This window comes from Oncorhynchus mykiss, chromosome 2, assembly GCF_013265735.2.
Source record: "Oncorhynchus mykiss isolate Arlee chromosome 2, USDA_OmykA_1.1, whole genome shotgun sequence".
Classification (NCBI taxonomy): domain Eukaryota; kingdom Metazoa; phylum Chordata; class Actinopteri; order Salmoniformes; family Salmonidae; genus Oncorhynchus; species Oncorhynchus mykiss.
Window position 1 is genome coordinate 23,176,460 of NC_048566.1, and position 23,888 is coordinate 23,200,347.

At 43.0% G+C, this 23,888-nt stretch overlaps 1 protein-coding gene across 2 annotated transcripts in view; it reads right to left on the minus strand.

Moving 5' to 3' along the window:
• Positions 1-23,888, minus strand: part of LOC110538224 (B-cell receptor CD22) — a 24,497-nt gene continuing 609 nt past the window's right edge. Inside the window, exons 1-10 of one of the 2 annotated variants that reach the window (XM_021624901.2) lie at positions 14,801-14,870; positions 11,443-11,518; positions 10,177-10,539; positions 8,292-8,582; positions 7,812-8,063; positions 7,404-7,664; positions 7,189-7,285; positions 7,005-7,091; positions 6,530-6,605; positions 1-1,699 (exon numbers count right to left, since the gene is read on the minus strand). In XM_021624901.2, the coding sequence (XP_021480576.2) occupies positions 1,634-1,699; positions 6,530-6,605; positions 7,005-7,091; positions 7,189-7,285; positions 7,404-7,664; positions 7,812-8,063; positions 8,292-8,582; positions 10,177-10,539; positions 11,443-11,497 (1,548 nt within the window). In that variant the 5' untranslated portion in view covers positions 11,498-11,518; positions 14,801-14,870 and the 3' untranslated portion in view covers positions 1-1,633. Of the gene's footprint in view, positions 1,700-6,529; positions 6,606-7,004; positions 7,092-7,188; positions 7,286-7,403; positions 7,665-7,811; positions 8,064-8,291; positions 8,583-10,176; positions 10,540-11,442; positions 11,519-14,800; positions 14,871-23,888 lie in introns of those variants that run through there. The other variant, XM_021624911.2, reaches the window with a different exon arrangement.

The window sequence follows — 23,888 nt, forward strand, 5'->3', positions numbered from 1 at the left end:
CTCTCTTTCATGTTGACGAAACAATCTATCACTCTGTCATACAGTACACACTTTATTTTGTTGTCCTAGGCTACCTGGCTAAAATGCTTGCTTGCTGGCCTAACTTCCATTCATGGGACACGTTACCTAGTTAACATTTGCCTTCTACATCTAGCTACATATTGAACTTAGCATAGCAATGTATGTATTAATGGTTGGATCAGAGTCGCCATAGAGATCCTAGTGGGGCTGTGTCATAAACCCTCAAAGTTCCAGAATGTATTGTAAAATAAAAAATAAGCAACATTCCCCTTGTGTATCATTTATATGGTAGATGGTTTAGACTGTTTGTACTCAGAGAAAAATAACTTTATAGGGGATCACTTTGGGATAGATTCTCTAGATGGGCTTTTACTGCAACACAATTTATTGTGATCCAAATCTACAACAAAATCGTCATGATAATCTTTGATGTGAATCTAGAGCAGACCAGACAGAACTGGTAGTGCATTAATTAAGTTTGTTCACATTTTAGTCCTCTACTTCTCTTGCTCATCAATCCTCAATCCATTTCACGTAAACATATGATGTAATACCTTCTATGAACCAACAGGAGGAGATGTGTTGATTTACAGAGGCCACGACGACCTGTGAAGAGTTTCAACTAGATAACACAGCCCCAATGTCAACGGACTATATCCTTATAATCTATGAAAACAAAAATGTGTTTTGTTTTTAATTTAAGGTTAGAGTTGGGTTTAAAAGCAGATGTGAATGAGATAATTTGTAGATATAGGTGGGGTTTATGACTTTGTGGCTGTGATAACCAGTGAAGACCCCTGAGAAGAGGAAGACAAGTGGAGACAGCAGCTCATTGGTGACTATCAATTACTTCTGCTTGACATTTACCTTCTTTGAGTACTTGAAGTTGATTTATGATAACAATAGATGTTTGTTTTTCCCACACATTAGATCAATGTGGATCAGCGTGTCCCAGTAAGAACATAAAGGATGAAAAATAACTCGCTAGTAGATTGGGATATTCAGAAACAAACATTACAGACTATATTAAAATGCAATGAAACACAGATATTTTTCATTTGATCACTGTTGTTGTTGAACATTTACACATGTTCATATTCAATCTGATCTGGAGAAAATGTTCAAGGTACTTTACTTTACAATCGTTGTATTCTCCATCTCAAGTACATACAGTATATCTCAATATGGCCTGTTTTGACAAATGACACTATACTGTATCTCTCTGTACATTCAAGGGGACCACAGAAGCACTGTGCTGACCTGAATGTCAGTTACACATAAGTGGATTACAGTTGAAAGGAGCAACACAAAAACAATAATATACTGTATATACACTTCCCAATAATTATAACTGTATAGCCATTCAAATCAGGTTCATTTTGATTCACCCAAGCCATAGATACAAACAAAAGCCTTGTGAAAGCCACAACACAAGCCACAACACAAATAAGAATGTACTATATTCTTTAGCCATATTAACAATAAAGCTAAGAAATAAGCAGTCGGCTGCTGTGCTACATTGGGTTAAAATGTAAATATTTTACTGGAGCTTTTGACAGACTAAGAACAATGGCCTCTGAGCCAGCTGACTCCCACATGCTTCTTGTTGTGTTCAAATGTTACCATAGATTGCATCGTCTCCACCAACACATTCGCATGGGTCGCCATCTTCTTCAGCCTACAGGAAACCAGATCAGAGATATCATCATCAACAACACCTCTATTGTGATCTTAATCCTTCGTATTTAGAGCAAAGTTCTTCTCAGATCTCTACAGTAGCTGTAAACATATGCAGTAGGCCTACAGTCAAGGTGTGAATTACGGGGGAGCCAGGGGAGGCTCAGCTCCCCTGAATGAGACATTAGCTCCCCTAAATGCAACAAAAGTCCAACTTTGAGGGGTCTCTAATAAATGCTAATTTAACCATTCTCCTATTTGTTTGAAATGTAGTGAAAAGTATGTTTTACGGTGGTAAATATGGAAATAAAAGCTTCCAAATGAAACGAACCCCCCCACCTCTCTGTCATGGTTTAAACCATGTATTACTATGTGGCAGCACTGTCCACCCACTAGTGCTGAATTTTGGCCTAAACTGAGCTCCTTTGCGCATAGATTTTCCTTTGTATTTCCTAATTTTCACAATTTGTTTGCCATGTGCCCTTGATAAAAATAGCCTTTATTCCAATACATTAGGTTTATCCATTGATTTATCATTGTTTGCTTTTGTCAGTCAGCTGTTTAGAGTACTCATTGCTTTGTTTTTCAGGTGCGCGCTGTGGGGAGAACAAGTATTTGATACACAGACGATTTTGCAGGTTTCCCTACTAACAAAGCATGTAGAGGTCTGTAATTTTTTATCATAGGTACACTTCAACTGTGAGATACGGAATCTAAAACAAAAATCCAGAAAATCACATTGTATGATTTTAAAGTAATTAATTTGCATTTTATTGCATGACATATACTTATTTTCCACCATAATTTGCAAATAAATTCATTAAAAATCCTACAATGTGATTTTCTGGATTTTTTTCCTCATTTTGTCTGTCATAGTTGAAGTGTACCTATGATGAACATTACAGGCCTCTCTCATGGGAGAACTTGCACAATTGGTGGCTGACTAAATACTTTTTTGCCCCACTGTATCTAGTGTTTGTGTGGAAGTATGTGCACAGCTATAAAATGGATGTCTTTGTATTCTTGACTTTAGAACATTCTCTGAATAAACTGTACTAACCTTTTGTATAAGCTGAGGATTTGACTAATTATTATTATACCCATGGTCTAACAAACCTCTGGGATTGGTCAGAGCTATTGGTTGTCAGTTATTATCATTGGGATAGAAAATTCTCGTGACAGTTTCCTGGATCAGCTGATGATGGTTGACAATATCACTAGACAACTAGCCTACAGTTAGACACCAATTCACATCCAATCCATCCAACAAGTAGGCTATACTTTAATGACAGTAGGCCTATAAGGTGACTCTTTCAGTTAGAAGAGGTTAACGTTCGGTTAGAAGCATTCGATTTTGCAATGGCATAGGACAAACATTATTTTGGATTTGTGTGCCCTTAAAGTATTTTCACGGCAAAACATAATGAAATGTTTTGAATGCATAGTTACACTTACAGTGCATTTTCCGAGATCTCCAAGATCCATGATTTGTACAGGGTTTAAGTTCAATGTTCTAATTCAAAACTCCAAGCATTAACTCATGAATTATAAACAACTCATGAACTAGGGTGTAAAACATGGTTTGATTCAGTTATATTGTATGAAGGCCACCTGTTCTGCTTGTGTTTGAATATGTGTGTAAAATAGTCTCGACTGAGAGGGTAGGCTACACAAGTAAATGCCGTTTATCCACCTTTTTCAGAGAAATTCATTTAAAGTATAGGGAGTGTTAACATTTTTTTTACCCCGACCGGCAATCAGAGTTTACCCACGTATGTTTTTTACCACTACCTCACTGGCTACCGGTAGGCCTATTTGAAGTTCATGGTAATACACATTGTAACCTAGTCTAGTAAAATGATGTCACGCCCTGACCTTAGTTATCTTTGTTTTCTTTATTATTTTGGTTAGGTCAGGGTGTGATGAGGGTGGTATTGTGTGTTTTTTGTCTTGTCTAGGTTTTTTTTGTATATCTATGGGATTTTGGTATTGTCTAGGTAAATGTAGGTCTATGGTGGCCTGAATTGGTTCCCAATCAGAGACAGCTGTTTATCGTTGTCTCTGATTGGGGATCCTATTTAGGTTGCCATTTTCCATTTTGGTTTTGTGGGTTATTGTCTATGTGTAGTTGCATGTCAGCACTAGTTGTTTATAGTGTCACGGTCCGTTTGTTTAAGTGTTCTTCGTTTTAATAAAATAATGTATTCCAATCACGTTGCGCCTTGGTCTCCTCGTTACGACGAACGTGACAATTGACTTTGTATGTTAGACAGTGGAAGCTCCTCAGAGGAGGAAGGGGAGGACGATCCTCCTCAGTGAATTTCATAAAATAAAATTGTGAAACAATAATAGCTACAACTATACTAAATATATCCACGTCACCAAATCATTTATTTAAAAAAATTAAAATTTCTGTGAAGGTATACAGTAGCCTTAACAGCACTCGCCAGGGGAGAACAATGGTGTAGCCGGAGGACAGCTAGTTTCCGTCCGCCTCTGGGTACATTAAAAACCTAAGAGGCGCATGGTTCTCACCCCCTTCCATAGACTTACACAGTAATTATGACAACTTCTGGAGAATGTCCTCCAATCTATCAGAGCTCTTGTAGTATGAACTGACATGTTGTTGATAAGTAAATGTGTTTTAATAATTTATTAGAATATTACACTCCTGAAACCATAAGTCTGAAGCCATGTTTTTTAAGAAATTATTAGAATATTACACTCCTGAAACCATAAGTCTGAAATCATGTGATTGTATAAAATTGATTTGAATCATTGGATTATTATAATGCATGCATATAAGCGTTAGAATCATTTAGATTATTATAATACCTGTGTGGTTTTAGTCGGTGGAATAATATATACTGGAGTGTAGTTCTTAATCAGAATCAACGTTTTGGGGACATTGTGTCTAGTATTTTGATAACAGACTGTCTGTCTGAGCCAGATTCGGGGCCGACCTTGGCTTAGGACACTGAGAACTTCCCAGTCCCAGGTCTCTCCTTATCCTAGGGGAGGGCAGGAAGACGCTATTCTCACAGACTCCCCTAATCTCTATTGGCGGGCGGATTTGATGGTTTGTGTGGAAGTATGTGTGTCACTATAAATTGAAGATCTTTGTACTGTGCACGTCAGAGCGTTCCGTGAATAAACATTTAACTTTGGTAGACTGGGCCTCTGTCTGTTTTCATTTCTATCAGTATCTTACAAATCCTGCTATAACAGACTGAGAGTACTATAATTTAATTGGTTAATGAGCAGGAGAACAGAATTCTCATAACAGTTGTCCACCCAATCAAAGGATCAGAGAATGAATCTAGTACTGAAAGCATAAGTTACAGCTAGCTAGCTAGCACTGCAGTGCACAAAATGTGGTGAGTAGTTGACTCAAAGAGAGAAAAAGATAATAGTTGACCAGTTTTTAACAAATTCATTTCTTCAAAAATGAATGAGAGAGAGCGAGCTAACTATATTTCATTGTATTTTTTTTCACTTTCACTTACCTAGCTAGTGAATGCAGCTAGCTAGTTTAGCCTATTCAAACACCTGGCTCAAACAGAGAGGGATACTATGTTAGCCAGCTGGCTATGGCTATCCAACACTAGAACTCTTCCAAGTCAAGGTAAGCTTTTGGTTTTATTCATTTATTGCCACCGGGGCCCAACGGTGTAACTGCCAAACTGCTTGCTTTACACTGTACTGGATGATTGTAGCGGGTTTATTAACATGTTAGTTCGAGTAGCTAATGTTAGCTATGTTGACTATGATGTTAGCTAATATGGTGACAATGATGTTGGCTGTGTGTAGCGGTTATGATATCAAGGTTTGGCTTGGAAAGGTTTTTTCACCTGGTCACACACAGCTGTTGTATTGTGCATTGAAGTCCACAAGCGAATGCAAAGGGTGAGAGGAGGAGAGTGCTTAGATGCAAGAAGGAATTATATAATGAGCAAATGATCATGCTGTTTGTATTTGGCTGCCATGAAAGTGAATTGTGAATACACCTGTGATCAGGGATGTATTCATTCTGTCCATAATGTTGAAAAACATTTCCTAAATGGAAGCAAATGGAATGAAACAGGAATAAACATACCTGAATTTGTCCAATAGAAACACTAGTTTGCAACTGTTGGACTAATGATTATACCCCAGATCAGCTAGATACAAGCAAGTGTGCAAGGCGGTATTGCATGTGTCAATGTCTGTCAACTTGATTACTCACATTTTTCTCTCGACCTGTGCAGCTACGTTGTAAACTTTCGTTCATAGGCTAGGTTGTAGCAATCTCATGATGGGAATAGGGAAAATTTGTATATCATGTAGTAGCCTAAACCTATCACTGTCACATTGAGCTGGGTGAATGGAATATGAATGACAGTCATCCAATACGCTGTAATAGAAATAAGACCATGCTCATAAAAAAATAAAACAATCGTCCTCCCTCATCTTAAACGGCACTGTCCGCAACAGAGTGACCATCCCGTTTTTCAATTAATGTAGGCCTTATCAATGGCAATCGCTGAATGTCATTGGCATAACGTTTTGTTGTTTTGAAAGAGATGTATATTTCCATTTATCAAACTGGCAATTAGAGACTACAGTTTGAATGCTATAATTATTTTGGAGTAGACCAACATGCAGAGGTCGCTTAATTTTTGAAGTGATTTGTTTGAAAATCAGATGAAAATGCCACAGTGAAAGATAACACTTTTACTGTTTAAATTACATCTTTATTTTTTATTTAAATAAATTATGTACGGGCAAGCGAATGCACTCATTAGAGACCCCCTGAATGTCATGGTGTAATTCACTACAGTTCATACAGTACCTCCATGTTGCCATATAGCTGATCGTTGGTGTAGTAGTTTGTGAGGATTTCACTGCTGGTGTCTTTCTGCTCTTTCCTGTGGATAGAGTTAGGACAACTCTCAGATGCATTCTCTAAATTTGATAAGACACAACAAGATTTAATTTAGGCTAATGGACTTTAGCAACTCAGCAAGGATTGTAGGTTAAGATGACAGATATCAATCAATCAATCAATCAAATTTATTTTATATAGCCCTTCGTACATCAGCTGATATCTCAAAGTGCTGTACAGAAACCCAGCCTAAAACCCCAAACAGCAAGCAATGCAGGTGAAGAAGCACGGTGGCTAGGAAAAACTCCCTAGAAAGGCCAAAACCTAGGAAGAAACCTAGAGAGGAACCAGGCTATGTGGGGTGGCCAGTCCTCTTCTGGCTGTGCCGGGTGGAGATTATAACAATAGATATAGATAGATAGAACAGCCTGTAGAAAAATACCTTGATGTTGAGGGATCTGAGGAAGCACACTTGGCTGCATCCATGTCCTGTATACTGGCTACTGGCAGGTCACTATGACTCCTCCCACTGATGAGAAAAATGGCAAGTTATCAAAACAGAACAAAACAGCTATCAAAAAAAATCTACTTAACTCCTTCCAAAAATAAATAAAATAGTAACTTACCCCTTCTTAGTCAAAAGGCAAGCTGACATGGGAACTAGTATTACCACCACCACTAATGCAGCAATACCAATTGAAACGTACAGCATCGACATCTTATCTGTCCAAAAACAAATAAATATGATGTATTAAATGTACCTCTACTATTCCTTATGATATAAATAATTATTTGTTTAATTAATTCATTAATGATACACTTCACCAACTGTTTCCCTTACCATTTGTGGACACAGTGAAGGACAAGCTGGCATTGCCCTGTGTGTTGCTGGCATGGCAGTGGATGGTCTCTGAGAAGCCTAGTGCCCTCTGTAGGGTAACCACGGTAACTGACCCATGCATCTCCACCCTGGTACTGGGCAGGTGTCCTGCTGGAAGAGACCACTCCACAGTGCTGGGGGGCTCTGAATCCACAATGCACAGACATGTTACCATAGAGATGTCTGAAGTGCAGGCAGAGTCCACTTTGATCTCAGGGGAGTCTGGGATGAGAATGATGAACAGTTTGGTTTTAACTGAACATGTAGTGCTACATCCGGAAGAGTATTGTCTTAATATTATATACACAGACATGACATGCCCCTTAGTGACAACATGTGGATGAATCAACTAACTCTCGATCTACTTACACTCTACGTTGAGCTTCAGTGGGCTGGATTCGCCTAGTCCCTCTGTATTGATGGCAGTGCAGTAGATGGCTTCAGTGAGTCTGGTCACATTCTCCAGTGTGAGTGTGGGTCCAGTGGTGGGCAGAGGTCCTCTGCTGTTGTGCCAATGGTAGCTGTTGGCAGCAGGGTTACTGTCACTGGAGCATCTCAGCTCTACAGAGTCTCCTTCCTTCACACTGGACACTCCCTTAACCTTCACATCCACTGGGGCATCTATGAATAACATCATTAGTAAGAATGATATTACTATGTAATGAACATCTTAGGACAGATTCAGTGGATCAACCACGTGATTTCAATATATTTTAATTTCCAAAGGGAAGTACGGACAAAGTTTTAGTTCCCTTTTCAAATAAGTTTAATTTCTCATATTCACAGAAATATTGTGAAAGTGAAAATCTTCCAAACAGTGTTGTTAATACACAGATGTGGGCCACTTACATTTGACAGTTAGCGTCTTGGAGCTGCTCACTGTCTTCCCTCCCCTGTATGCTGCTGTGCAGACTAGAGGCTGGTTGTTATCAGCGTTGCTGGATCTAAAGGTCAGGGTTGATGTCTCTTCCCACTGGCCCTTGGTCTGCTGCTGTGATTGGATGCTGGGTGTTCCAGAGTGGCTCCAGGTGATGAGCGGGGGATCAGATGGGCAGGAGTGAGACACAGAGCAGGAGGCAGATACCTCCTCCCCCACCTTCACCACCTCCTTCACTGACAGAGAGAGGGGGTCTGGAGAGTCTGAAATCAACAAAGAGATGACAACAGTTACAGTGCCTTGCGAAAGTATTCGGCCCCCTTGAACTTTGCGACCTTTTGCCACATTTCAGGCTTCAAACATAAAGATATAAAACTGTATTTTTTTGTGAAGAATCAACAACAAGTGGGACACAATCATGAAGTGGAACGACATTTATTGGATATTTCAAACTTTTTTAACAAATCAAAAACTGAAAAATTGGGCGTGCAAAATTATTCTGCCCCCTTAAGTTAATACTTTGTAGCGCCACCTTTTGCTGCGATTACAGCTGTAAGTCACTTGGGGTATGTCTCTATCAGTTTTGCACATCGAGAGACGTTATGTTTTGGATCATTGTCTTGTTGGAAGACAAATCTCCGTCCCAGTCTCAGGTCTTTTGCAGACTCCATCAGGTTTTCTTCCAGAATGGTCCTGTATTTGGCTCCATCCATCTTCCCATCAATTTTAACCATCTTCCCTGTCCCTGCTGAAGAAAAGCAGGCCCAAACCATGATGCTGCCACCACCATGTTTGACAGTGGGGATGGTGTGTTCAGCTGTGTTGCTTTTACGCCAAACATAACGTTTTGCATTGTTGCCAAAAAGTTCAATTTTGGTTTCATCTGACCAGAGCACCTTCTTCCACATGTTTGGTGTGTCTCCCAGGTGGCTTGTGGCAAACTTTAAACAACACTTTTTATGGATATCTTTAAGAAATGGCTTTCTTCTTGCCACTCTTCCATAAAGGCCAGATTTGTGCAATATACGACTGATTGTTGTCCTATGGACAGAGTCTCCCACCTCAGCTGTAGATTTCTGCAGTTCATCCAGAGTGATCATGGGCCTCTTGGCTGCATCTCTGATCAGTCTTCTCCTTGTATGAGCTGAAAGTTTAGAGGGACGGCCAGGTCTTGGTAGATTTGCAGTGGTCTGATACTCCTTCCATGTCAATATTATCGCTTGCACAGTGCTCCTTGGGATGTTTAAACCTTGGGAAATCTTTTTGTATCCAAATCCGGCTTTAAACGTCTTCACAGCAGTATCTCGGACCTGCCTGGTGTGTTCCTTGTTCTTCATGATGCTCTCTGCGCTTTTAACGGACCTCTGAGACTATCACAGTGCAGGTGCATTTATGCGGAGACTTGATTACACACAGGTGGATTGTATTTATCATCATTAGTCATTTAGGTCAACACTGGATCATTCAGAGATCCTCACTGAACTTCTGGAGAGAGTTTGCTGCACTGAAAGTAAAGGGGCTGAATAATTTTGCACGCCCAATTTTTCAGTTTTTGATTTGTTAAAAAAGTTTGAAATATCCAATAAATGTCGTTCCACTTCATGATTGTGTCCCACTTGTTGATTCTTCACAAAAAAATACAGTTTTATATCTTTATGTTTGAAGCCTGAAATGTGGCAAAAGGTCGCAAAGTTCAAGGGGGCCGAATACTTTCGCAAGGCACTGTATATAGCACTTATTCTTGGGTCTGTCCTTTTTTGTACCATTACAATTCTTATCAACAAGAAGCTATAGCTAATATGTTAACTTTAGGGTAAATAGGATACTGTAATTGTCTATTTTCCCTGGAGAACTTACCGCTCACTGTAATGAAGACTCTGTCATCTTTGTATGAAGCCTTGTTATAGTCTTTGATTTCAATCCTGAAAGTAAAGGGTCCTTTGTCACTGCTATGGAGGGGGTCGATTCTGAGAGAGCAGTTCTTCTGTCTGAGGTTTCCTACCAACTTTGTACGACCCCTGTAGTCTGTGATGACGTTGGAGCTGTCTGGGTGGTAGATAACCTCAGAAGTGTCTTTGAACCAGATGCCAGTGAATTCAGAGGGCTTTATCTTTGGTTCTGGGTAGTTGAATGAGCAGGGAATCACGATGCATGAGCCCTGCAGGCCGGAGACTGAGCCGGGCACCTCAGCAGTCCATGACGAGGTATCAACTCCCAACACTCAAATAGCAGATGGAAAAATGTTAGTCAGAGGTGTTGGACACATGTCAAGGAATTTGAGTGTAAGAATGGAATGCAGCTAGCTAGTTTAGCCTACTCAAACAACCATCTCAAACAGAATGGGATGCCATGTTAGCTAGCTGGCTATGGCCAGTCAATGTAAGCTTTTGGTTTTATTAATTTATTGCCACCAAGGCCCGCCTGTGTAACTGATAAACTGCTTGCTGCTAACTGTACACTCTACTCCAAACTGTACTCTGATGTGTTGTGTAATGAAGTCCACAAGCGAAGGGAAAATGTGAGAGAAGGAGCGCATGTAGATGGATGTGAGACGGAATTATACATACAACCAGCTTTTTGTATGTTGCTGCTATGAACGTGAACTGTGTTTGCGTGTGATCAGGTGTGTATTCATTGCGCCAGTTCTGTTGACGGGGATAAACATACCTGAATTGGTCGAATTGAAACTCGTTTTCAACTGTTGGACTAATGATTATAGTCCAGATCAGCTATATCCAAGCAAGAGTGTGGTAGGTGGTACTGACTATGTCACTGTCTGTCACCTTGATTACGCAAAATTCTGTCAACCTGTGCACCTACGTTGTAAATGTTCCTTCATCAGATAGGTTGTAGCAACCTCATGATGTGTACAGGGAAAATTTGAGAGAGAGGGAGGGCTCGTCTCACTGGTGATATAGAGGTGTAGTGATATTACATTGAGCTGGGTGAATGGAATATGAATGACAGTCATCCAATATGCTGTAATAGAAATAAGGCCATGTTCATAAACGGCACCGACCGCCACTGCTGTAATCACATTGTTTGTATTTTCTTGTCAGCAAATGAGTAAATAAATAAATACAATATTTATTACTGTATACAGAATGTATATTTGTAGCCTACCTCCAAGCCAAATGCAATGAATAAGAAAAAGCAACGGTAATTTTTCAATCCCCATCACCTCCTCTCAGTGCTGGACCTGAAGGTATAAGGAACATTTTATTATCACTAGTAAGTTAACATTGGATATGATACTTGTAATGTATAAAATACAAATCAATTACTTGCATAGTTTGCCAATTCTTGCTCATTCTTGTCAGATATCCACCCTCTTTCAGAGAATAAGGGAACTAATGTGTAAATTTCACATCTAATTCCCATCTCACATGTAAAATGATGTCTTTATTTTTGCCACCAGGAGTTCCCATATTTCGTCTCAGACTGATGGTGAGGCGAGTTAATTCCTTGAGGGTTAACTGACCTCTGCTCAGTACCCTGCCCTGAACCTTAGACACTGTCACGAGCCGGCTACCACCCAGTACTGCTGCCCTATGTACATATAGTCATTGAACAATGGTCACTTTAATTAATAGTGTTTACATGTTGTTTTACCCACTTTATATGTAAACTCAGCAACAAAATAAACATCCCTTGTTCAGCACCATGTCTTTCAAAGATAAATCGTAAATATCCAAATAACGTCACAAATCGTCATTATAAAGGGTTTAAACTGCTTGTTCAATGAACCTTAAACAATTAACCCTTTCACACATACCATCCCACCCGTGTGATTAGAACGCTCATTTAGAACAGACAGTTTCGAATGACGTAACAATCAGCATTTGAGCTGGCCACACTTTTTTCAGAAACTTTTTACACAAACACAGTCCTTACAAAGTTATGTCCAGAATGTGAGCAGTTTATTTTTGGATGTAATGTTAAGATATTCACAGAAGTATCTATAGCATAACACAATCATCTTAACCGGAAAAATGTAGGCTACATTTGTCCTAGCGCTAACTGAGGAAAGATTGACTCAACACAAGCAGTCATATTTTCTAACTCTCGGCTGACAGAAACTACAATATGAATTAGCTAATAGCAATTGCTATGTCTAATGAATCACATCACAGGTGAGCTCACCGTTGAGTTAAATACTTTCTAGAAATCGAAAGTAATTAGACAATTAGTTTCAGCCCGCAGCCAAGCTTTTTTCCCGAAAGATAATAAAAGACAAGATGAGTTTGGTCTGTTTATAGCATGCATGTTGAAGGGGTGTGTCGTCTACCACCGTTCACATCCCACCATTCACTTCATGAAGTTCTCAAAATGAGTCAACGCTGAGTCACCTCATTTTGTTATAGCATCTTTGGTCCGACAGACGATCACGTGAAATCCAGAATGCATTGTATACATTCTGGAATGGAGAGAACGTTCTAACATCACGCGCATAAAAAAACTCACACTGGGGCAACCGTATTTGCAGCTCAAAATGCACCTGTAGACAGGTCGTTAAGACACCAACAGCTTACAGACAGTAGGCAATTAAGGTCACAGTTATGAAAACTTAGGACACTAAAGAGGCCTTTCGACTGACTCGTGAAAAACACCAAAAGAAAGATGCCCAGGGTCATTGCTCATCTGAGTGAACATACCTTAGGCATGCTGCAAGGAGGCATGAGGACTGCAGATGAGGCAAGGGCAATAAATTGCCATGTCCGTACTGAGACACCTAAGACAGCGCTACAGGGAGACAGGACGGACAGCTGATCATCCTCGCAGTGGCAGACCACGTGTAACAACGCCTGCACAGGATTGGTACATCCGAACATCACACCTGCGGGACAGGTACAGGATGGCAACAACAACTGCCCGAGTTGCACCAGGAACACACAATCCCTCCATCAGTGCTCAGACTGTCCGCTATAGGCTGAGGGCTTGTAGGTCTGTTGTAAGGCAAGTCCTCACCAGACATCATCGGCAACAACGTCGCCTATGGGCACAAACCCACCGTCGCTGGACCAGACAGGACTGGCAAAAAGTGCTCTTCACTGACGAGTCGTGGTTTTGTTTCACCAGGAGTGATGGTCGGATTTGCATTTATCGTCGAAGGAATGAGCGTTACACCGAGGCCTGTACTCTGGAGCGGGATCGATTTGGAGGTGGAGGGTCTATCATGGTCTGGTGCGGTGTGTCACAGCATCATCGGACTGAGCTTGTTGTCATTGCAGGCAATCTCAACGCTGTGCATTACAGGGAAGACATCCTCCTCCCTCATCTGGTACCCATCCTGCAGGCTCATCCTGACATGACCCTCCAGCATGACAATGCCACCAGCCATGCTGCTCGTTCTGTGCGTGATTTCCTGCAAGACAGGAATGTCAGTGTTCTGCCATGGCCAGCGAAGAGCCCGGATCTCAATCCCATTGAGCACATCTGGGACCTGTTGGATCGAAGGGTGAGGGCTAGGGCCATTCCTGGCAGAAATGTCCGGGAACTTGCAGGTGCCTTGGTGGAAGAGTTGGGTAACATCTCACAGCAAGAACTTGCAAATCTGGTGCAGTCCATGAGGAGGAGATGCACTGTAGAACTTAATGCAGCTGGTGGCCACACCAGATACTGACTGTTACTTTTGATTTTGACCCCCCCCCCCCCCCCCCCCTTTGTTCAGGGACACATTATTCCATTTCTGTTAAAATCAAATAAAATCAAATGTTATTTGTCACATACACATGGTTAGCAGATGTTAATGCGAGTGTAGCGAAATGCTTGTGCTTCTAGTTCCGACAATGCAGTAATTTCCAACGAATAATCTCACCTAACAATTCCACAGCAATTACCTTATACACACAAGTGTAAAGGAATGAATAAGAATATTTACATATATAAATATATGAATGAGTGATGGCCGAACGGCATAGGCAAGATGCAGTGGATGGTATGGTATAGCGTAAAGTATATACATATGAGATGAGTAATGTAGGGTATGTAAACATTATATGAAGTGGCATTGTTTACAGTGGCTAGTGATACATTTATTACATCAATTTCGCCCTTATTATAGTGGCTGGAGTTGAGTCAGTATGTTGGCAGCAGCCACTCAATGTTATTGATGGATGTTTAACAGTCTGATGGCCTTGAGATAGAAGCTGTTTTTCAGTCTCTCAGTCCCTGCATTGATGCACCTGTACTGATATCGCCTTCTGGATGATAGCGGGGTGAACAGGCAATGGCTAGGGTGGTTGTTGTCATTGAGGATCTTTTTGGCATTCCTGTGACATTGGGTGGTGTGACGTAGAAGTCCGTCACTGGCCGCGGGCAGCATTTGGTTCTTTAACGCACACACATATTCATCACTCCTCCCTGCGCCATTATACCATAAGTTAACAATGTGGGTCGACACACAATTTAACTTCTGTCTTGGTATATGCATTTCACACTTGTCAATGTTCATATTTGAGAGATACAATAATTATTATACTTATCAATGTTGTGGATGGGCGCATTGTTTGTTTGTTCTGTTCCTCTCTCTCCATCCCTGTAACTTCCGGGTATGCTGGAAAAGGACCCGAGCTAAGGGAATTGGGTTGGCTTTATAGTGCCTGTCCCAAATGGCTCATTAATGCAAATGGGCATATTGAAAGATATTGTCAGTAGTGATGTAATGTTGTAAATGTTATGTTGTGATATTGTTTAAAACCGTGTTGCAATGTATATCCTTTAGTATGTTTAGTTCATGGAAAATGTAGGTTTGTATTGTTAATTGATTAATTAATTAGGGTTAATTGTTCTGAGGGGAGGGGTTAGCCCTATAAAATGAGCCTCTCTCCAGTCTTTAAGGGGGATTTTTTTGGATTGAGCTGTGGATGGGGCAGCATTGTTTTTAAGCTGTCCCATAAGGTAGACGTTGATGGCAGTACTGTTGTTTTCTGTTCCGGAATCACTTGTAAATAAACACCTTTGCACAGAAGAACTTTTGCGGTTCCGCCATCTTTTTATTTTTATAGAGGTTAGGTTATCCAGTTTAGCCATCTGGCCTACTCTACGTGACATATGGTGGCAGTGGTGGGATGGCGTACCGCAAATCAGTGAATTCCAACAAGAGAGGTAAAGGAATGCGTACAGGATTGCGTTCTCAGCAACAGCATCAACTGTCAGAAAAGGTACCTGAAGTTGAACCGGGGTGGAATACCATGGAATCGTCTGGTGAAGAAGAGGTCAAGTATGAGAAACTAGGAGCCCGACCGCGGGGTCAAAGACAACCAGAACTGGGTGAGCTGCTGACTGAAGGAGCAGTTGGGGGACCAGAACCACACCCAACCATGGTAACCTTTTTTCAACAACTTTTCACCTGCCTTGAGAGGAGGGACGAAGACCTCAAGCAGGAGTTACGTGGCCTACGCCAATCTATCCTCACAGCTCCCCACCAGGCGGAACTCGTCAGTGAGAGCCCAAGATTGGGTCTTCCAACACCAGGACGACAAAGGCTCGATGCAGCAGGGACTTCAACTCCACAGCAGGCACCCCAAGCAGTAATGAGGCCAGCACCAGGAGACCAGTCCAGCAGTGTTAACGTCCATCTTCCAGCATTCCTGAGGAAGGAGCCAAAGATGCCCTCATACCAGCAGGGGGAGGACATTGAAAACTACCTGCTGAGGTTTGAGCGCATGGCTAAGACGTGGCCTGAGGTAGAGTGGGCCTGCAGGCTTGTCCCATTGCTCACGGGCAAGGCCTTAGAGGCTTACACAGCAATGGATGAGGGGCTGGCCAATGTCTACGAGGGCTTGAAGGAAGCGCTGCTGGTGAAGTTTGACATCTCACCGGAAACCTACCGTCAACGCTTCAGAGCTGCATCAACGCCATCGGGTGAGTCGCCGACAGAGACGTACCACCGCCTCAAGGGTCTCTACCGACGATGGGTTCGACCGGGGGAGAAGACACAGGACGAAATCGGGGAGGTTATCATCCTCGAGCAACTTCTACAAGTTCTACCACACGACATTCGAACCTGGGTCCGAGAGCACGAGCCCAAGGACGGGCTTATGGCGGCCAAGCTTGCACTGCAGTATCTTAATGCACGTAAAGGGGGCCCACCACAACCTGCAGCACCCGCTCCAAGGAGTCTCAGAGACACAGGGGACATCAGAAACGCCAGAGATGGTGGAGGTAACTCTGGGGGTTATGTGTCTGGGAGGGAGGTAAGGGATCATGCAGTTCGCTCTGATGGGAGGGGTCTGACCTGTTTTTACTGCCGGCAGCAGGGGCACAAAGCTTCAATGTGTCCGCTACATAAATCCAAGCACTCAGGTTACTGTTATGTACCCAGAGAGGGGGATGGTGTTCAGAATAGACAGACTCGGGAAGGGTCATGCTTGGTACCTGTAAAAGTGAATGGTAAAAGTCTTACTGCAATGATTGACACCGGCAGTTCCCTGTCATTGATCAGAAAAGGTAATGTACCTGTTAATGACATTGATTATGGTCATCAGACACTGATCCAATGTGTCCATGGTGACCAGTCACAGCAGCCCACAGCTGAGCTCACAGTTGAGATTCAGGGTCAGAAATACCTCCTCAAAGTTGGGGTAATGGAGAAGCTACCTTTTGAGATGATTTTGGGGAGGGATGTGCCTGTACTCTCTGATCTGTTGGGAAGTGTGGGGGGTCAGCTATATGGGCAGTCAGTTTGCCAGTCTGATGTTCAGATGGCATGTTCAGTTGTCACTCGTGCCCAGGCCAAAGCTGGTTTACAACCTCTGCCTGACTTGTGTGATAGTCTGTGCGAGGGGGGAACCAAAGGGCCCAGAAAGTCACGCCGCCAGCGGCGTCTTGAGAAGTATGTGGGAACCCCTGTACCTGTTGCTGATGTGTCTGGGTTAGAGGTGCAATGGGATGTTCCACAAAATTTTGCTACACTGCAGAAGTCTGACGCAACCTTGAAATGTTTGTTTGACAAGGCCTTAGCTGGGGACAGTCAATCTTCATGTGGGGGGATTTACACAGTAGACAACCACATACTCTACCTTGGGTCAGAGGCAGATAGCAGGAAGTTGGTGGTGCCATCTACCTGTAGACCACTTGTTCTCAACCTTGCACATACAGTTCCATGGGCAGGCCATCTAGGGCAACATAAGACCTATCTTAGGCTAGGCTCCCGTTTCTTTTGGCCCTCCATGTATACCGATGTACAAAAATACTGCAAATCATGCCCCACGTGCCAGAAAACCAGTGCTGTCCGTAGGTCTGAACGGGCTCCTCTATGTTCACTGCCAGTTATCTCTACCCCATTCAAGAGAATTGCAATGGACATTGTTGGACCCTTGGAGAAGAGTAGTGCAGGTTACAAGTATATATTGGTGATCTGTGACTATGCCACCCGGTTCCCAGAAGCCTTCCCACTCCGTTCCATAACCACTCCAAAAATAATCAGTGCTCTTGTTCAGCTCTTCTCTCGTGTAGGAATCCCAGATGAAATCCTGACGGACCAAGGGACAAACTTCACCTCGCGACTGATGGTTCAACTCCACCGACAGCTGGGCATTAAAGGCTTGAGGACTACTCCCTACCATCCCCAAACGGATGGGCTCGTAGAGAGATTCAATCAAACGCTCAAGAACATGCTGAGGAAGTTTGTGGCTGACACTGGTAAAGACTGGGATAAGTGGTTACCCTTTCTGCTTTTTGCTTACAGGGAGGTGCCTCAGGCATCGACAGGTTTCTCGCCATTCGAACTCCTCTATGGATGGCCAGTGCAAGGACCACTGGACCTGCTGAAGAAGTGCTGGGAAGGTTCCCCAGTAGCTACCTCAGGACAGGGGATTGTCCAGTATGTCCTCCAGATGCGAGACAGGTTGGAACGGTACCGAGAGGAAGCTAAAGCAAACCTTCAGCAAGCCCAGAAGGCCCAGAAGAGAGGCTATGCCCAGCACGCTCGCCACAGAGTTTTTAGCCAGGACAGAAAGTCCTGCTCCTCCTTCCCTCGTCTACCAGCAAGCTCCTTGCGCAATGGCAAGGACCGTACCTAATCGGGAGGAAGATGGGCCCAGTGACCTACGAGGGGCTGCACCCGGACAAGGGTAAGAAGAAGCAAACCTACCATGTGAACCTTCTCAAGGCCTGGGAGGAGAAAGAGGAACTCTCCAAAGGAAAGTCCTTTCTGGTCCGCAAAGTAGAAGAGGATGAGTCGGATGGGGTCACAGAGGCATGGAAAGAACGAGCAGAAGTCATACTGGCTCACCTGGAAGAAGACAAGCAAGATGAGCTGAAGCAGCTGTTTGGCAAGTATTTTCAGTCAGAGACCAGGAAGAACCAAAGTCCTGGAACACGTCATTCGTTTGAAACCTGGCCAGAACCCTGTCCGCCAGCATCCTTACCGTGTGCCTGAGAGGCTGGTGGTAGCCCTCAAGGAAGAGGTCCACACCATGATAGAGATGGATGTTGTCGAGCCATCTTCAAGTGAATGGAGCAGCCCTATTGTCATTGTCCCAAAGAAGGATGGCTCTTTGCGCGTCTGCATGGACTTCCGTAAGGTGAATGCCATCTCCCAGTTTGATGCCTATCCCATGCCCCGCATTGACGACTTACTGGAGAGAATAGGTAGAGCTTATTACATCACCACATTGGATCTCTGCAAAGGGTACTGGCAGGTGCCCCTGGATGAACAATCCAAGGCCTACACTGCATTCCGGACGCCAATGGGCCTGTTCCAGTTCAAGGTCATGCCGTTTGGCCTTCATGGGGCCCCTGCGACTTTCCAGAGGCTGATGGACAAGGTCCTCCAGGACTGTGACGATTACTGTGCTGCTTACTTGGACGACGTGGTGATCTACAGCCACTCCTGGGAGGAGCACATACAGCATCTTAGCAGCGTCCTGGGGAAGATCCATGAAGCAGGCCTCACGCTTAACCTCCTGAAGTGTGAGTGGGCGAAACAGGAGACAAAGTACCTGGGTTACCAGCTGGGTAAGGGTGAAGTTCGGCCTCAGGTGGAGAAAGTGGAGTCCATCAGGAATAGCCCTCAACCCAGAACCAAGACACAGGTGAAGTCCTTCCTAGGTCTGGCAGGGTGGTACCGGAGATTCATTCCACAGTTTTCGACCATCGCTGTCCCTCTGACCAACCTCACTTCGAAGGGGGCCAGCAACCCTGTGAAGTGGACTGAGGAGTGTGAAGAAGCCTTCATGACACTGAAAAAACGACTGTGCTCATTCCCTGTTCTCCAGACCCCTGATTTTAAGAAGAGATTTCTCGTGCAGGTGGACGCTTCGGCTGTAGGAATTGGAGCTGTACTGGCCCAAGGGGAGCCAAGAGAAGAGCTTCCTGTGCTGTACCTGAGTCGGAAGCTGTTGCCCAGGGAAACCAGGTATTCTACAATCGAAAAGGAGTGCCTGGCTATAAAGTGGGCCCTAGATAGCCTCCGTTACTACCTTCTTGGGAGGGAATTTGACCTGCACACGGACCACAGAGCACTGACCTGGATCCAGACCATGAAGGACCGGAATTCTCGTGTGACCAGGTGGTATCTGGAGCTCCAGCCCTTCAGGTTCTGTGTCCGTCACAAGGCAGGAAAAGAGAACGTTACTGCGGACTACCTATCAAGGCTCCCGAACATGGTCGCTTCAGAAGAGGAGGAAGGTAATGTGACGTAGAAGTCCGTCACTGGCCGCGGGCAGCATTTGGTTCTTTAACGCACACACATATTCATCACTCCTCTCTGCGCCATTATACCATAAGTTAACAATGTGGGTCGACACACAATTTAACTTCTGTCTTGGTATATGCATTTCACACTTGTCAATGTTCATATTTGAGAGATACAATAATTATTATACTTATCAATGTTGTGGATGGGCGCATTGTTTGTTTGTTCTGTTCCTCTCTCTCCATCTCTGTAGCTTCCGGGTATGCTGGAAAAGGACCCGAGCTAAGGGAATTGGGTTGGCTTTATAGTGCCTGTCCCAAATGGCTCATTAATGCATATGGGCATATTGAAAGATATTGTCAGTAGTGATGTAATGTTGTAAATGTTATGATGTGATATTGTTTAAAACCGTGTTGCAATGTATATCCTTTAGTATGTTTAGTTCATGGAAAATGTAGGTTTGTATTGTTAATTGATTAATTAATTAGGGTTAATTGTTCTGAGGGGAGGGGTTAGCCCTATAAAATGAGCCTCTCTCCAGTCTCTAAGGGGGATTTTTTGGATTGAGCTGTGGATGGGGCAGCATTGGTTTTAAGCTGTCCCATAAGGTAGACGTTGATGGCAGTACTGTTTTCTGTTCCGGAATCACTTGTAAATAAACACCTTTGCACAGAACTTTTGCGGTTCCGCCATCTTTTTATTTTTATAGAGGTTAGGTTATCCAGTTTAGCCATCTGGCCTACTCTACGTGACAGGTGGTGTAGGTGTCCTGGAGGGCACGTTGTTTGCCTCCGGTGATGCGTTGTGCAGACCTCACTACCCTCTGGAGAGCCTTACGGTTGTGGGTGGAGCAGTTGCCGTACCAGGCGGTGATACAGCCCGACGGGATGCTCTCGATTGTGCATCTGTAAAAGTTTGTGTGTTTTTGGTGACAAGCCAAATTTCTTCAGCCTCCTGAGGTTGAAAAGGCGCTGCTGTGCTTTCTTCACGATGCTGTCTGTGTGGGTGGACCATTTCAGTTTGTCCATGATGTGTACATCGAGGAACTTAAAACTTTCTACCCTCTCCACTACTGTTCCATCAATGTGGAGAGTGGGGTGCTCCCTCTGCTGTTTCCTGAAGTCCACAATCATCTCCTTCGTTTTGTTGAAGTTGAATGTGAGGTTATTTTCCTGACACCACACTCCGAGGGCCCTCACCTCCTCCCTGTAGGCCGTCTAGTCATTGTTGGTAATCAAGCCTACCACTCTAGTGTCGTCTGCAAACTTGATGATTGAGTTGGAGGCGTGCATGGCCATGCAGTCGTGGGTGAACAGGGAGTGCAGGGTAGGGCTGAGAACGCACCCTTGTGGGGACCCATTGTTGAGGATCAGCGGGGTGGAGATGTTGTTACCTACCCTCACCACCTGGGGGCGGCCCGTCAGGAAGTCCAGGACCCAGTTGCACAGGGCGGGGTCGAGACCCAGGGTCTCTAGCTTGATGACGAGTTTGGAGGGTACTATGGTGTTAAATGCTGAGCTGTAGTCGATGAACAGCATTCTCACATAGGTACAGTGCATTGCGAAAGTATTCGGCCCCCTTGAACTTTGCGACCTTTTGCCACATTTCAGGCTTCAATCATAAAAATATAAAACTGTATTTTTTTGTGAAGAATCAACAAGTGGGACACAATCATGAAGTGGAACGACTTTTATTGGATATTTCAAACTTTTTAACAAATCAAAAACTGAAAAATTGGACGTGCAAAATTATTTAGCCCACTTAAGTTAATACTTTGTAGCGCCACCTTTTGCTGCGATTACAGCTGTAAGTCGCTTGGGGTATGTCTCTATCAGTTTTACACATCGAGAGAATGACATTTTTTCCCATTCCTCCTTGCAAAACAGCTTGAGCTCAGTGAGGTTGGATGGAGAGCATTTGTGAACAGCAGTTTTCAGTTCTTTCCACAGATTCTCGATTGGATTCAGGTCTGTACTTTGACTTGGCCATTCTAACACCTGGATATGTTTATTTTTGAACCATTCCATTGTAGATTTTGCTTTATGTTTTGAATCATTGTCTTGTTGGAAGACAAATCTCCGTCCCAGTCTCAGGTCTTTTGCAGACTCCATCAGGTTTTCTTCCAGAATGGTCCTGTATTTGGCTCCATCCATCTTTCCATCAATTTTAACCATCTTCCCTGTCCCTGCTGAAGAAAAGCAGGCCCAAACCATGATGCTGGCACCACCATGTTTGACAGTGGGGATGGTGTGTTCAACTGTGTTGCTTTTACGCCAAACATAACGTTTTGCATTGTTGCAAAAAAGAAATGGCTTTCTTCTTGCCACTCTTCCATAAAGGCCAGATTTGTGCAATATACGACTGATTGTTGTCCTATGGACAGAGTCTCCCACCTCAGCTGTAGATCTCTGCAGTACATCCAGAGTGATCATGGGCCTCTTGGCTGCATCTCTGATCAGTCTTCTCCTTGTATGAGCTGAAAGTTTAGAGGGACGGCCAGGTCTTGGTAGATTTGCAGTGGTCTGATACTCCTTCCATTTCGATATTATCGCTTGCACAGTGCTCCTTGGGATGTTTAAAGCTTGGGAAATCTTTTTGTATCCAAATCCGGCTTTAAACTTCTTCACAACAGTATCTCGGACCTGCCTAGTGTGTTCCTTGTTCTTCATGATGCTCTCTGCGCTTTTAACGGACCTCTGAGACTATCACAGTGCAGGTGCATTTATACGGAGACTTGATTACACACAGGTGGATTGTATTTATCATCATTAGTCATTTAGGTCAACATTGGATCATTCAGAGATCCTCACTGAACTTCTGGAGAGAGTTTGCTGCACTGAAAGTAAAGGGGCTTTTTTTGATTTGTTAAAAAAGTTTGAAATATCCAATAAATGTCGTTCCACTTCATGATTGTGTCCCACTTGTTGTTGATTCTTCACAAAAAATACAGTTTTATATCTTTATGTTTGAAGCCTGAAATGTGGCAAAAGGTCGCAAAGTTCAAGGGGGCCGAATACTTTCGCAAGGCACTGTATAGTCAGTTGATGATAGGACTTAAACAAGTGGTAAATGCAACAAGTACTAACATATCATATAACACACAGCTTTCTAAGAAAACAAACATTGAGACCTTGATGGTCTATTTACATTTTAGAGGCTGTTTATACAGAAAATGTGTATAAAAACAATATATACTGTACTCATAAGTATATGACAATATTGAAGATGACCAATTATGTTACACAATTTCTGATATATTACATGCCTTGCTTTTACTTTCCTGAAAAAGTAAAAGCAGGAAATGACTGGTTTGGATTTCTCCCTGACCACGACTGCCATTTTCATACATTCAGGAACTGAGGGTTTATGACATAACCCCTCTAGTAATTTTATAGGATCTCTATGGCTGTGACAGTTAAAGGAATTTGATTCCTATAAGTTCATCAACCAATTCAATTAAAACACTCTGCCCATTTCTAAGAATTTGTAAGATACTTATTTGCATAAAATGGACAGAGACCCTTCTCAAAATCAATCAATAGCGTTTATTCTCGAGAGTACTGATCATAATACAATGTGCATTGGTTTATATCACATTTCGTCATAGCGTTTTGAATGCTGCTTCTCCTTCTCTCCGATACAATGGCAATATAGTTCACAAGCCTTCCCACATTGCCTGCCACCTGTTAAACAATCTACTACAAGCCCAAGGTCTCTCCCCTTCCTGGGGAGAGACAGGATGTCCTGTAAGGAACACAGCATTCCAGCCAGTCTGACGATAGCTCCATTAGTTTCTAACAAGGAACAGACAGTTCTTCTAATTCTGGATGAAAACTACACACATTACATTCAGCATTATGATTATAATAAGATTCATACATCCATACAGTAACATAGTAGTATTCTGTTTAGTCATAGTTCTGATTTA